General features: G+C 47.4%; 1 protein-coding gene across 1 annotated transcript in view; it reads left to right on the top strand.

The window, feature by feature from the left end:
• Positions 1–15,996, top strand: part of ALK (ALK receptor tyrosine kinase) — a 2,610,699-nt gene that overhangs the window by 2,285,072 nt on the left and 309,631 nt on the right. Inside the window, exon 14 of the mRNA XM_086925973.1 lies at positions 67–214. Within this exon, the coding sequence (XP_086782099.1) occupies positions 67–214 (148 nt within the window). The remainder of the gene's footprint in view (positions 1–66; positions 215–15,996) is intronic.

Below are 15,996 nucleotides of genomic sequence, written 5' to 3'. Positions count from 1 at the left end.
GGAAACTAGTGTGGTTCATTTTCTGAGTAACATTGGAAGTGTTTTTTGTTCCTCCTTGAATTGCAGGATCTCAGGTTATGGGGCAGCTGGTGGCAAAGGTGGCACAAATACTGTACGGGCACACGGCACGGCCATCCTGGGGATTTTTGATCTTCAGAAGGACGACCTACTGTACATTGTGGTCGGACAACAAGGAGAAGATGCCTGTCCTCAAGTAAGTGGAAAACAATCACCACCTTTGTTACCTATGGAGGGCCTCATTAACATACAGTATCTTCAAGACCTTGGATTTTAGTGTAATCACATTCTTGTTGTTCTTCATCAACTATGTCACAAGAAAGCAGCATTCAAATCACAAGAGGTGGGCAGAGAAATCAGTGCCCACATTTTCTGGGACAAATCAAATTCTGCATCTTAACTCAAAACCCAAGAGCACTGAGAATCTGACATTAGCAACAAAAACAGGGTCAAATTTTTTTTTTATTGAATTTGTTTATTAAAGTTCCACAGGACAACACGAAATGCAGATTTTAAGAAATATGAAAAGTCGAAAGCAGACATTTACCAAATCTGGGCTATTCAGTAAACTACTGGGAGTAACTTTTTTACCAACATTGATTTCAATAGATGTTCCTTGGTCCAACAGGTTCCTTGCATGTAAATATAAAATGGTGATGTCCTATAAAGGGCAGTTCCACAATACTTATCCTGAGAACATTTATTCGCAGATCCATAGATTAGTCGCAATAGAAAGCCCTCCCATTTTGAAATGTATGCCAGAACGCCGTATCTCAGGGTCTAAATAACCTCATAAGTAGAACTGCATATTCCTTGTCAAGTTTTTTCAGATCCCACTGAGAGCAATCTTGAGAATAGCATACAGAACCTAGGAGTGGGCCTACAAGCATGAAATCAGTGCAATAGGCAGTTCTTAATTTGAGTCAGTGGTTTCAGGTGCTTTGCACCGGCACTTAATTGTCAACACTGCACTTCTGACAGTCTGCCACCTGTTTGTGCTGTTTGTTTGATTTAGGGTGAGCACAGCAACCGTTGTTGAAGTCATTCTTATGTCTTTGAGGGCCTGCAATAGTCTGAATTGTCACACTTGTAGGAGCTGACTGTTAGTAGTTGTGTTGGTAGTATAATTGGCAGTGCGGGCAGGGGCAATGGATGGTGTAAGCTGCAGTGGCCTAATGACGAGGGCCCTAGCACTCATTATTTTACAAATTAAGCACTGGCAATAGGGTTCTGTAGGACATTTCAAAGTTACAGTAAACAACTTCTCAGCAAGGGTCCGCCCCCAGCCTCTTCTCCAAAAACATTATTGTTCTCTCAAGTCTCACAGATCATCAGACAATTCCACATCTTTATTGGTCTAAATTGATCTCCGCTGCAATCCGCCATTCCTGCACACACTTACACCATATACAATAGACAAGGCCCCATGTTGTGCATTGAGTGTATCATCAGCAGTCTCTTTGATAGCAGAAATACAACAAATTTGCACTGGGCGTTGCCTTTATTGACAGCTCATTTCTTTAAAGCACACCCATTTCCCTTTAGTCTTTGTTGCTCTTCTTTATCATTGATCAATAAATGCCCATGATGTCCTACTTCTGAACCCTACGCCTTCTTGTCTCCAGAAAAAAACTGATTGCCCTGTACTCATATCTGAAAACTCTCCACCCAAAAATTATTTGCAAAAAACTAAAGCCTGGATCTAGGAACAATTCCTGGAACAGATAATTGTTAATGAAAAAGGGACCATCAAGAATCATCTTTAGGTAGGGGTATTACTTTCAGAGAATCTTTCTGGTTTTCGAGTGGCAATATGTATGAGTATTGGGTTCCTCTGTGTGTCACTTCTGTGGGGATCTAAAATATTCAAGCTCTTTCCCACGATAAAAAAATCTAAGGAATTGTGCTGTGTAGGGTGGAATGTCAAAAATGAAAGTAGAGAGCATGGGTAAAAAACAAGGTAAACCATGCAGAGAGTACTTGTCAGTGAGATACGTATCTCTACAATCCGTTTGGAGATATACAAGGTTGGGTTGTTATAACTGCAATGCGCTCAAATCATAATCTCTATACCATGAATATATGATTCTTGGGGGATATGCGCTGGTTTTGTGCACAATTTACAGTAGGATAATGTGTATGTTACCAGCCTGCACAGCATTTCCTTCTTGTAACTGGATTCTCTTGATCAGATCCCACCTTTTGCACCTCTGTGCGAAAATGTGCACCCGTTTTGTTGTGAAAAAATGCAACTACACTTTCATTAACAGAGATTTAAAAGTATAAAATGAGGCATGGTCAAGATGGTGGAGGATTGAGATGCGTCTTGGCTTTCTCTGCTTTGGTGCCCGACCTTCAGACCCCATCCGGTGCCATCAGAACTTCTCTCTCCCATGAGGCGTACTTGGAGGGGCTAGAAATCCGAGCCCCAGACCTTGCATGAGAGCCTGGAGGGAACTTCAAAAAAAGGAAATCTCTAGCTATAGTGAGTGTGGTTGCAGCTAAGGAAATGGTGGAGCATAGGAGGCCACAACAAAGGTGGAGACAAAACAAAAACCTAGGGACAGAAGACTTTCACATCAGAAGGCAGGCCGAGCTGTCCGGTCGTGGGAAGGAGCTAGCTGTCCATCTGTGAGGACCTAGTGGAGGCTCACAACATCTAAGAAGGTATAGCTGGGCCCGCTGAGGCCTTATTTAGCTGAGAATTGAAGCAGACGGAATGAAAGTGACGTGGAGGAGTGAGGGAAAAGTGGAGATATAGAGCATGTTCACCCCAATCCACACAAGGGAGTGGTGCAAAAGGCCCTTTTCCCTGCACCGTAAGAGAGGACCTGTGGCCTGTGCATTACTGTGAGCCCGGATCATCCCCCCATGCTTGGCTGGTAGCAGAGTGAAAACTGCGATTATTTTAGTCTTGAATGGCCCAACCCTCAGTGCGGTTCGGACACAATTAAAAACCAACATGGGCTGAATCACACTAGACACATTTAGAAGAAGCATCTGCTTCACTGCCAATGATTCCCTGAGCTACGGCATGGCCGGCTGCCCATAATGGGGGCGTGCTAGTGAACCCCAGAGAGATCACAGAGATTAGCTGGGATTAAAGCCACAACAGATGGTGCAGAGGCCACCTGTGGGCCATGAGAGATGTAGAATACAATTACTACATTATTGACAATTGGTGAGAGCTAAAAGTAGCCCTCCATAGTCCAGAAGAGAAGATGACCACCTTGGATGGTCCCTGGCAAAGTCGTTTATTGAAGGGGGTTCTATTAACATCACGGATAAATACCAAATCTTAACGATTCGGTAATTATTACAGAATTTTTAGCTAAATAGCATATACCGATTCGTAATTACAGAATCTGTATTTACGAATCGGTATATCTAGCCCTAAGTCTTCTGTGATGCTAACATTTGTAAAAAATAGTAAAATTAAAAATTAAAAATTGAGAAATGGAAAAAGACGGGGACAAAGCTGCAGTTTAAGAGTCGTGTCTGGGACCACAGAGTGATTGCATGCTGAGGTTTACTTTTCAGCAGTTCTGAATTGGGACAGCAAATGATCCATGACAACCACTGTTTGTTTGTCTCAGCAAAGTTGCTGATGCGGGACCAACAGCAAGACGATTTGATTCTTGTAGCAAGCAGATGCATGTAGGACATTCAGGAGCGGCTACTAACAACTCTGCATTTTCAAGGCTACCAATTTTTGTTTCAATGTTTACATTCTTAAGGCGGCCTGTTGTGGGCATACCCGTCTCTACCTGGGTGTCACACTGAAGTTAAAAACGACTTAGATCAAGTTGTATCAACATCTGCATCTAAGACCATTACGGAGTAGAGCCTACAAATGTTGAGTCATTATTCAAACACCTATTCTGGGTTTTTCTGAGCAGTGATGACGATCAGGAGATAGAGTTGGACAGGAAGCACAGAACAATAGTATCAGGGCAGCTGGAAACTGCTTCCTGGAAATAATAACAATAATCCACCCTTTTTTGCTGAAAGAAAAGATCATGGCGGAAGCCATAGACCAAAGAGACTTTAGGTTTGAGGGAACCACAGTTACACTTTATCAAGGCCTCTGACGCTGCAAAAGCAAACAACGGTCCGTCTTGTTACCAACTTCTTAAAAGCAAATAATACCCCTTATAGGTAGGGCCACATATTCTGCCTGATCTAGCGTACATCTTACCCCTCTTTTGAACCAAGTCTTAGAAACTGGCAAATATTCCAACTCGTGGAAAAGGCCTGTACTAGTCCAATTCTAAAAAAAAAAACAGCCCTTGATCCTTTAGAGTCCAAAAACTATCGGCCTATTTTCAGGTTACCAATGACAGCAAAAGTACTGGAAAAAGCCATAAACAAGGAGCTGATACAATATCTGGAAGAGAATACCTTACTGGACTCGACACAGCATGGCTTTAGGCCTTGTCATTCGACGGAGACAGCCCTAATACTAGCCACTGAGGAGATTCGGAAGATAGTTGACAGTGGGGGCAGAGCGGTCCTCATCCTCTTAGATCTCTCGGCTGCATTGGATACCGTGAACCACGTGGTACTGGTACAGCGGCTGAGGGATGTGGGAATAGAGGATACCGCTTTGACCCTCCTTTCCTCCTTCCTAGAAAACAGGGAACAGAATATTCATTGGGAGAATTTACAGTCTGAGACCTTTCAGCTCCCATGTAGCATCCGGCTGGGATCCATCTTGTCACCAACCCTTTTTAATATATATGTGTCCCAGTTGGCCAATCCTGTCAGGAAACACAGCTTCTCCTTGATCATGTATGCTGATGATTCACAGCTCACGATATCGGTAACTAAACAACCAGAACTAGTGGCTAACTGTTTTCATACATGTCTGAAAGACATCATGATCTGGATGAGCCAAAATTTCCTGAAAATAAACATTGACAAAACTGAGGTCCTAAAGTTCGGGAAGGGTCCTTCTCTATGGAACAACAGCTGGTGGCCAATGGAGGCGGGAGTCTGCCCTCGCCCTGTTACCAAAGTCAGGAATTTGGATGTAATCCTTGATGATCAGCTCAATCTGTCGGCCAAAGTTAACCAGCTAACCTCCTCTTGCTTTTTCCTTCTAAAAACACTGAGGAAAATGTTCCCTTTCATTGCATATGAACTCCAAAAGACCGTTGTAGTGGCACTTTTTCTTTCTAAAATAGACTACTGCAACATGTTCTTTGTGGGAATTGACAAGGCACAGAGGAGGAAGCTGCAATCTTTGCAAAATGCTGCAGCTAGACTGCTCATGAAGGTACCCAAGGGCTGCCCCACCTCGGACGCCATCAGAGCTTTACATTGGCTTCCTGTCCAGCAAAGAGCCAATTTTAAGTCTCTCTGTCTGGTGCACAAAGCCCTCTATGGAGGAACTGCGGAGGAGATACAGAAGTTGTTCTCCAGGTACTCGCCTGCCAGAACACTTCGATCCTCCACGAAGGGCCTTATTTGTATCCCGAAAATCTGTAAGGCAAGATGGGGTGGTTGTACCCTGTCTTTTTGTGTGGCCAAACTCTGGAATCAGATGCCGCCCACAATGCGGCTTCAACCAAACCTTCAGGTGTTTAGGAAGGCGCTGAAAACTTGCTTGTTTTCCACGATTTATTGTCTCATTCATGATGTTTTCAGGGCCATGTAACCACGGTCAGCGCCAAGACGCCACAGCATTCGAGTGCTTAACAAGTAATAATTCAAATCAAATCTATGAATAGAGCAGCCAGCAACATCAAGTGAAGTTACTGAAGGAAGCTAAAAAGTTCTTGCAAATTAACACCAATCCCCTGGAAGAAGACTTAGGCTTAACACCACTCAGATCACAGACATCCAGAATGAGCAACAAAAAGAGAGGTGAACAAAGGAAAAGAACTAGAGAAAGCAGCCATCTAGCATTAAGATTACCTGTCCTGTCCTTTTCCTATAGGACCAGCCAAGAGGTGATAACAGATCACTGAATGGAGGATGTGTCCTATGTTGAATGGGGCCCCAAACCAATGTCAGAAGGGCATCTGGAGGTGTGACTCGGGTGCTGAAGAATTGTGGGGACCTCAAATTGAGGACCAAAGAACTGTTTAATAAGAGTGATATATACCCCAAAGTTCATATGTAAGACATTAAATTGGGACTGCAGATCGGAGGGAGAATCAGGGTATTTGGAAAAGAGAGGAAGACAAAATGTTTGCACTACGCTTGGGGTCGCTACTACAGAATGGCACATTGATCTTAAGAAGCAGAAATCACAGGGACCACCATGGTTAGGGAATTACGTTTTTTTGTTGTTTAATGCTTGCTAACTCTACAACCCATCTAAATGCCTCTTTGCCCTGCATACACTCAAAAAAATGACAGGTCAACATCTGTCTTTTACTAGAGACACACTTTCGATAAGATACTTCCAGACTGTGCTCTTAAACATACCTCCTGCTATCCTTATCATCTGTTAAATCAAAACAACAGGAATGGCTGCCTAGTGGCCACACATGTAGGATTTTCAGTCTCTACCTCATTAGTGGATGGTAAGGGAAAATCACTACTACTGAATGGCAGGATCAGAGACGGGGTCATCTCAATTACCTCAGCATGTGCTCCCAGTATAGGTTAAAAAAAATATTGTGGACCACCACTTAACAGCTCCTCACACTGCCTACAAACTCTATTTTCATGGGTGAGAGACTGGAATCTGATAGTGGATGGCACACTTGACCGGACATCACAGGTTGGAGGAGGCTCAGTATTACTGTCAGGATCAGGGGCGCTGTGCCTAGCTGAGATAGGATTGGTCGACTCCTGGAGGTTGAGGAACGTGAACAGTGTAGGTTACCCATGCTATTCTACTGTGCATAAATCTTATGCAAGGTTGGACATGATTATGATGGCCCATACCACTAATGGCCTAGTCACGCAGGTGGAACTTGGGGTTATCTCATGGGCAGACCATGCTCCAGTGTTATGCACCTTGTCCTGGCTCCATCAAAAAAAGGACAGCAGGCGTGGCCAAGATGGCGACTTAAGCGGACGTGAATCCCTGAGGCTCCTCGCTCCGGACCCCCTTCCTATGCCAATTTGCACTTAAGTGTCCCCCAAAGTGCATAATTTTGGCTCTCAGGAACGGGCGAGTGAGGGGCTTCGCAAGTGAGGAGTTCAAGAGACGCTCCAAGCCAGAATAGCGGCTGCTCCGGCCCCAAGCCTAGAGCCACGTAATGGCGCCCGGACAATAGCGAAGGTGAAGGAAACCGCCAATGGAGAAAGCTGGACCCCGAGAGGGTAGCATCGGCTCCCTAGACCTCAGATAGAGCGTGTTCTCTGAGCAGCGTACAAAGCGCTGTGGAGACCCCCCCAGCCGAGCCTAGCGAGGAGCATCCGGGAGCTGCCCGCTGCTCCCGGCCAGTGTCGCAAAAATTGAGGCCGGGGATGCTGGGCCTATCACCATGAGGACTGGGCCAACCGTTGGGGATATTTGTGTGTGCCGCCCCCACCGCTGCGGAACCCAAGTGGTGGGATAACAGATACCAAGAGCTACCCAGCAGGGCGACTTCCAACGATACACCATCTGAGGCGCTGCCATCCTGGTCTGGGGCCCGAGGCTGTGGAGTGGCGTTCGTGCCGAAAGTGGTAAGAGGAGCAGCAGTTGGGCCCTGGGAGGCGGGAGCAGCAACGCCGGCGAGGGATCCTCCCGACCCCAATCCTACCACCAGGGAGTGAACCTTGTCCAGCGGACTTTGCAGAGACATTGGTTGACAACGGCGGCACGTACCAAGGGAGCGACCTGCGCCCGCCGTCCGTGACGCAAATCGAGGCCGGGGCTGCAGGCCTGACATGGCCACGAGGGCATGGACTGAAGCTGCTGAGGCAATAGACGGCCCCCCCAGGGTCTGAAGGTGAGGGGCGCAGGCCACAAACTGTACAGTGCATCCCTGAAGCTGCCAGGGCCTGGACATGGGCTCCATCTGCTCCCCCAAGACATAATCCTCCAGCACCAGCGTAGAGGCAAAGGGCAGAAGGGACTCAGCCTGGGACCAGCACCCAGTGCCTCGTGACTAGAAGCTTTGCAACAAAGGGCCCAGAACCTGGGGGTTCCAGTGCCTGGTGGCGCAGCCCGGACACAACGGTGGGGGGGGGGGGTGCAACGACCCCTCAGTCGCCAACGGGTGCACTTAGACCACATAATGCTGCATGGGGCTGGGCCCGATTTGGGGGCACTGAAACTGCAAAGAAACTTTGAATAACGCCACGCCACTCCTCACTGGGCGCACAACAGGGCCTGTCTGGTGGCCGAGGGACCTGCCCATACATCACACCTGCAAGCCTCAGGCGACCAGTGCCTTTTTGCCGCTTTTGCGAATCTAAAGGGGAGGCCCCTGACCACCTCTGAGCCACCCTGCATGGGTGAGTGACCCCTGGGAGAACACTAGCTGAGACATTCAACACTGATTATACGGGGCATCTTGCCGGAGCCCACAGGGTCCCCTACGCCGGGTCGCCAGCACTCCTGAAATAAACTCTGTGGCACAGTTGTTCGACCATGGCCTCAACACGCAAGAAGGGAGAGCGCACACTCACTGACATGCTTTTCAAGGGTCCTAACAGGGGAGAAAGGGGTCCACCCTCCCCCTCCCAATAAAAGCAACCAGTGGACAATGCAGATGGAGCTGTACCGACCACGCAGTCGTTTCTGGAATCCCTTTGTAACTCCCTCCAAGAGGACTTCCATACACTTAAACAGGAGGCAGCAGGAGAGGTAAGGGAGATACGGCACGATGTGGACAGCCTGGGGGAGCGCGTGGCCGCAATTGAGGACAATGACCACACCAGGAGTGAGGAAATGGAACACCTTCAACAAGAACTTGTTGAAGATTAAAGAAGCCAGCAATGCCCCGAAGGAGCTCTTTCGAACAGTGTCTTCCTTAGCAGTCCCCAAAACCATAGAAGTACCCTCCAGTCTCCTACTTTGTGAGAACCTGGCCACATTTTTTTGTGAAAAAGTTGAAAAAATCTTTTCTCCCCTAGACAGTCAAATAAAAATTTCTTCGGAACCCCCCACTCTTAACTCGGAGCTAGACTGCGGACCGGATAAACTCCTACAGTTCACTCAAATCAGTGAGAAAGAGGTAGTGAGCCGGCTTCAAAAGATAAAATCGGGCTCCCCTCACGATCCCTGCCCTGCTAAACTATCTCCGATTACCATCGCAGCCGGACTTACTCCCCTCTTCAACCTCATGTTGGACAGGGGGGAATTTCCCGCGAAATGGAAAAAGGCCTCCATTTTACCCCTCCTAAAAAAAACAATCTGGACACAGCCGAGCTGAACAACTACCGGCCTATTGCCAGATTGCCCCTTCCAGCCAAAATTATGGAAGGTTCTTTAAAAACGCAGCTAAGCACTTTCTTGAGAATAGGAGAACATCTAGACCCATGCCAACATGGATTCCGTGCAGAACACAGCACGGAATCCGCCCTAATCAAGTCTGTGGAAGACATTAGAAGAGTGTTGGACGGAGGAGGAAGAGCCGCCCTGATCCTGTTGGATCTTTCCGCGGGCTTCGACACGGTCCATCACAAGTTGTTGCTGGACCGGTTGAGGGCCTGCGGAGTTCAAGGAAAGGCTTTAAAGATCCTGCAGGCCTTCCTCTCCAACAGGACTCAGACGGTGGCACTGGGGGACTTTGAATCACACCCTTTCGAGCTCCCGTGTGGAGTGCCCCAGGGCTCCTCCTTAAGCCCGACCCTTTTTAATGTCTACGTCTCTACCCTAGCCCCGATAATTCGATCCTTTGGTTTTAACCTCACAGCATACGCTGATGATACACTTATAGCGGTGTCATTGCTGCCGGGTGAAATGGATAGCACAGCGGACAGGTTTAAAGGCTGTATGCGAGAAGTGGGCAATTGGATGGCACAAAACTGCCTGAAGCTAAACTCGTCAAAGACAGAAGTACTACTCTTTGGCTCCAAAGACAACTTCTGGTCCCCAAGATGGTGGCCGGAAGAAATGGGAACTCTCACCTCCCCTGTGACTAAGGTGAAAAATCTAGGCATCCTGTTTGATGATTCACTATCCTTTAAACCTCAGATCAACGCACTTGCCTCTTCCGCGCACTTTATCCTCAAAACCATTAGGAAAGTACTACCATTTTTAGAGGTAGAGCATAGAAAAACAGTGGTCACCGGTCTAGTGCTATCTCGGTTAGACTACTGTAACAGCCTCATGCTGAACGCTCAACAGGGCGTACTAAATAAGTTCCAGATCCTACAGAACGCAGCCGAACGCCTGATAACAGACACCCCCATGTTCGTATCGGTAGCCCAGGACTTGGCGAAACTGCACTGGTTGCCAGTGCGGAAACGAATAACCTTTAAGGCTCTTTGTGTGGTTTTTAAAGCATTACACGATCTCGGCCCTAGATGTATGAAGCTATTATTCCACTAGTATAAGCCGGAAGGACCCTAAGATCAGGGCAGCCGGCACTGGTCTTGGTCCCCAGAGTTAAGAAAGCAAGATGGGGGGGTAGGAGCTTTTCTTTAGGCGCAGCAGTAGCCTGGAACAAACTTCCCCTCAACATTAGACAGCTGCCCAACCTGCTATCCTGTAGAAGAGCACTGAAGACCTGGCTCTTCTCCCATTAAAGCTCCTCACTCATGCACACCAGTTTAACCATGTTAGCGCCAGGACACCTCCGGGTAACAGTGCGCTCTAGAAATGTAAAAAATAAATAAATAATAAATAAACTTATCCGTCTTAAAGAGCAGCAGGTGGACCTGCAGGCGCACGCCGAGGACCTCAAAAACAGATTGCGACGAAACAACATATGAGTCCGGGGGGTCCGATCGTCAGCAGAAGGGTCAGATGTAGCACAATACCTACAAGGTCTCTTAAGGGACATACTCGGTGAAGGCCCAGACTTTGAAATTCGGATTGACCCTGCGCACAGAGTGGACCCAATGCGACGAGCTGCTCCCACGCCCAGACATCCTCGTCTTTCTTCCTGAAGGAGAAGATCCTCAAGGAAGCTAGACTGAAACAACCTATGCAATACCAAGGTCACTCAGTGGCACTCTTCCAAGACCTCTCTCAGTCATGCTCCAGAAGAGAAAAGTGTTTAAAGAAGTCATTTCCTTCCTAAGAGACAAAGGGGTGGCTTACTCCTGGGGCCACCCATTTTGACTGATCTTCAAATGGAATGGAGCGTTACATCAAAGGAGGTCCCCCCAAGAAACTTGTGACCTTCTTGGCCTCGCTCATACGGATCCTGAAGCCTCCCCGACCCAATCCCAACAACCATGAAATGGGGGGTGGCAAAGAGTGCGCAGACGGAGAACATCAGCAGCGGCAGGCCTGAAACCAGATCACGCAACTCTGTCTCAGGAAAGGGCGGCGACCGTGATTGCGGTATTCAGGGATACCTCACCTCTTGCCTAAATTGACTTTCAGAGGGGGACACATTTGTAGCGTCTCATAGCTGGCTGGGGGGGTGGGGGGAGGGCGGCGGGGGCCGAACAACACCGAGGTTGCACGCTCCCACAGGTAAACTCATCACATGCCTGCGACACGGGACGGCAGGCATTGAACTTTGACTAATTGGAGGGGTTGTCAAGTTGGGGTTAGGGAGGGAGGGAGGGGGGTTCTGTTTGTTGGTAAGGGTAGGGTGGGGAGGAAGGGCCTGGGGGGCGGGGGGATGGGGGAGGGGGTATGGGAACCGGTGTGCCACACAAGGGGGGGATACGAGAGAGACACCAAATGGGGGCAGCCCCCCCACTGACCTCGCAACTCCTGAGTCTCAGAACACTATGTCAGACACCACCTTGAAGGTAATTACCCTGAATGTAAAAGGGCTTTACAATCCCATCAAAAGACGGGCTGTTTTATCGTACTTGGAGAACTCAGGTGCCTCGATCTGTTTGTTGCAGGAAACACATCTCCTTTCAAAAGACTGGTCTAGAATGCGCTCCAGAGTGTTCCTGCAACAGTTCTACTGCTCTACCACTGATAAGAAAGCGGGGGTAGCTATACTGTTTGCTAGACACTTTTGTGGCACGGTGGGGGACAAGGTAGCCAAAATCAAAGGCAGGCTCCTAGCTTATAATGTACGGGTGGTGGCATCGCCTTGGTAGTAGGGTCCATATATGTCCCCAACTCTGGGCAAGAATCCTTTCTCCAGGGAGCCTTGTCTGACACCCTAAGCCACCAAACGCGATTCACTCATGTGGATGGGGAACTTCATCTGGAAATGGACAAAGAGGCAGATAGATCGGGTCACCGTTATGGTTATGGTTCAACAGGGGCAATCTCACCAGAGGGAAAGAAGTGGTTGATTAGTAGAGGTCTATCGGATATTTGGCGGGAGGCCCATCCACACAACATACACTACACTTTTTTCTCCCATGTGCACAGCACTTATGCTAGGCTAGATCATTTGTTTAGGATCCACAGAACTTGCTGCAATAGTTAAGGAAGTGGACAGTGTCCCAGCTGCACTCTCAGATCATGACGCAGTAACACGATAGCCATCCCTCGAACCAAAACACAAAGAGGTCGCTGGCGTCTGCGAGAGGCCCTATTACAACGGGAAGGTGTAGCCCAACAATTGGGCAAACGCATCACTGACTATTTTGCACTTAATGAGAAGCCGGACATACCTTTGACAGCAGTATGGGTAGTGCTCAAGGCAGTAGTAAGGGGGGACCTCATAGCTATATTAGCAGCAGAAGCCAAAGACGGTAAGGAAAAATGGGAGACGCTTTCGGCTCAGGTGTCCGAACTAGAGAGGGTGCATAGTCACACTGCTGCCCCCAGGATATGGCGGCAGCTAGAGGCTGCTAGGGCGCAATTTGCAGGATTAGATTTGGATCGTGCGGAATACGCAGCCCTACAGCTGCGACACACCTACTATGTGGAAGGTGATAAAATGGGGCGACTGTTAGCGAGTATGCTCAGATTGCGAGTCCAACGGTCCAAAATCACAACCCTTTACGATGCTCAGGGTCAGGCGCTACACGATGACATCAAAATAGCGGAGACCTTCAGGGACTTCTACACCTCGCTATACAGCGAGGATATTTCTTTAGACAAAGAGGTGGAAGCTTATCTCAATGGGGCGGCAATAACCACGCTCAATGCGGCAGGTGCCGCTTCACTGGACGCACCTATTAGGACGGAAGAAGTGATCAGCGCAATCTCACGCCTTAAGCCCTTGAAATCGCCAGGGCCAGTTTCTATAAAGCGTTTTGCCCTTAATTAGCGCCGCTCCTAACTAGACTCTTTAACTCCTTCCAAGGGCCAGGCTCAATACCTCCTGACATGCTTGCAGCCGACATCATAGTACTGCCTAAGCCAGGCAAAGATGCTGCCCAGTGCGCTGCCTACAGACCCATATCCCTGCTCAACCTCGACCTCAAGCTGTTTACAGGGGAATTAGCAGCGAGATTGGACCCGCGGTTACCCGGCATCATAGAGCCCGACTAATCGGGCTTTATACCTAACAGGCAGTGCAGCGATAACACCAAACTCCTCTTACACTTAATAGACAAAGCCCACTATAACGACTCAGACACCACGCTACTTTCTGTTGACGCTGAAAAGGTGTTTGACAGGGTGGACTGGGGATTTCTAGATAAGACACTGGCACATTTCGGAGTAGGGGACCGTTTTCAGGCATGGGTCGCCAGCTGCTACAATACGCCCTGAGCAACGATCCGCGTCAATGGCATTGGCTCTCAACCCTTTGACATCACGCGAGGCACCAGACAGGGATGCCCACTATCGCCCCTTCTCTTCACGCTCTACATAGAACCCCTTGCACAGAGAATTAGAGACAACCCTGATATAGTGGGCATCACCATCGGGGAGAGCCACACACCATTAGCCTTTATGCCGATGACATTCTGGCAGCACTTGACAACCCCAAGCAATCCGTGCCTGAAGGAAATGGAGGCCTTTGGGAATGTATCCGGCTTCAAAATGAACACCGGGAAGTCAATGCTCCTCCGGCTAGGTCTTAATGCGCGTAAGCTCTGCGGTTTGCCACCGGTTTATGGGGGCTTGTTATCTCATACCTCGATTCCATACCTGGTGATCACGCTGACGCCGAACACCGAACTGACAGTCAACTGGAACTACTCAGGTCTCCTCTCCCAAATACAGAGAGAACTGAGGAGATGGCAGCAACAGCCATTGTCACTTCTCGGGCGGGTTGCAGCAGTCAAAATGTCCATTCTACCCTAAATTCTCTATATATTCCAGACCATACCAGTGATTCCTCCATTGGGAACGTTACGGAAATTACAAGTACAACATTTTATTTGGGCCGGGAAACTTCCACGGATGCGCAGAGAGCTTGCCTACCACGCTCCGATTGAGGGAGGATTGGGGATCCCTACCTTGCTGAGGTATTTCCAGGTGACACATCTGCGTTACTGTTGTATCCAAAGTATGACAGGAGAAGGAGATAAACTTAAGGATTAAGTTTAATCAGGAATCTCAAGTACAGCATAAGATCTATCAGAGTGCACATCCAAGAAGCTCCAGTCTTCAACTGAAGATCAGGAGTAGAACATTCCATAATAACCTAGCAACCAAGGCACTAGGATGCAAATACATAAAAGAACATAAGCAATGAAGAAACATGGGATATAACACACCTCCTTCCCCACAATTACCAAAAACAAAACATATTAAAATAAACAAGGTGAGAGAAAATAAAAGAGGAAACAATAAATTCATAATAAAAACAACATATCAAGTAATATAATCATCCAAATATTTAGGTGTAAACTTAATTCTAGTGAACCTTGAACAGGATGCAGAGGCCTCAGAGGAACCTGAGCAAAGTTCATCTACACCTGAAGGAATCGTGTTACAATCATCAGAATTCGTCAAATCCGCAGATTGAAGTAACTCTTCCTCATGTACATTAGAATTGTCAAACAATGACAGAGCCCCATCACCCACATTGGAATTACACGCAGGAAGGTTATGAGGAGACAAAATGTTAGAGTCAATTTCATTAGGAACAACGTTTGAACCTGAAACATCATTAAGAGTAATATTCGAGCCCTTCACTTTGGAAACAGCCCTTTTACTCCACCACTTACCACCAGTAACCTTAACCGCATGTTTACTGATTTGAACAATGGTTGTTTCCGGATAAAATTTTGAACCTTTGACCTTACATGGTCTTCGGATTCTGACTCTGTCACCGATGTTTAAAGAAATTTCTTTCACATGTTTGTCCAGATCATACCTAATTTTGGACTTGAGCTGAGCAGATTCAACCTTATCTTTGACAAGATCAAGATCAACAACATCCTTCCCTTGAGAGGTTTTACTAATAACCCAACCAGGGGATAATTCATTAAAGGACTGTCTCCCTCTTAACAAGAGGAACGGTGTCACCCCAGTAGTTGAGTGTGGTGTGTTGTTGTACGACCAAACTCTGTCACTGACAACATCCTGAACACAAAGACCAGACAAAATAGCTAATTGGACTGCGTCCTTCAGGACACAATTCACTCTCTCCACCAAACCGTTGCCTTGTGGGGAGTACAAAGCAGTAGTAAGGTGTTTAATTGCAAAACTATCCAAAAAACTATTCATCTCATGAGATGCAAATTGTACCCCGTTGTCCGATACTAAAAATTTAGGAATTCCTTCAGACTGGAAAAGTTTTTTAAGACATTTTATGACATTATAGGTATTAGGTTCTTTTAAAAACTCACAGGCAACCCACTTAGAGTGATAATCAACTATTGTAAGTATAAATCTAAACCCCTGGTTTAAACCACCGATAGGCCCTAGGAAATCCATACCTAATTTCTCCAATGGACTGTCAGGGAAGCAACAGGACACAAGGGTTTGTTAACAGTACGCAAGGATTTCTCAGCATGAGAACACTCGCTACAGCCATTCAAGAAGGTATCCACACAGATGTCCATCCCTGGCCACCAATAATGAAGTCTCAATCTCTT

Source organism: Lissotriton vulgaris, chromosome 6 (assembly GCF_964263255.1).
Source record: "Lissotriton vulgaris chromosome 6, aLisVul1.2, whole genome shotgun sequence".
NCBI lineage: Eukaryota > Metazoa > Chordata > Amphibia > Caudata > Salamandridae > Lissotriton > Lissotriton vulgaris.
This window is presented reverse-complemented; position numbering and strand designations above follow the sequence as displayed.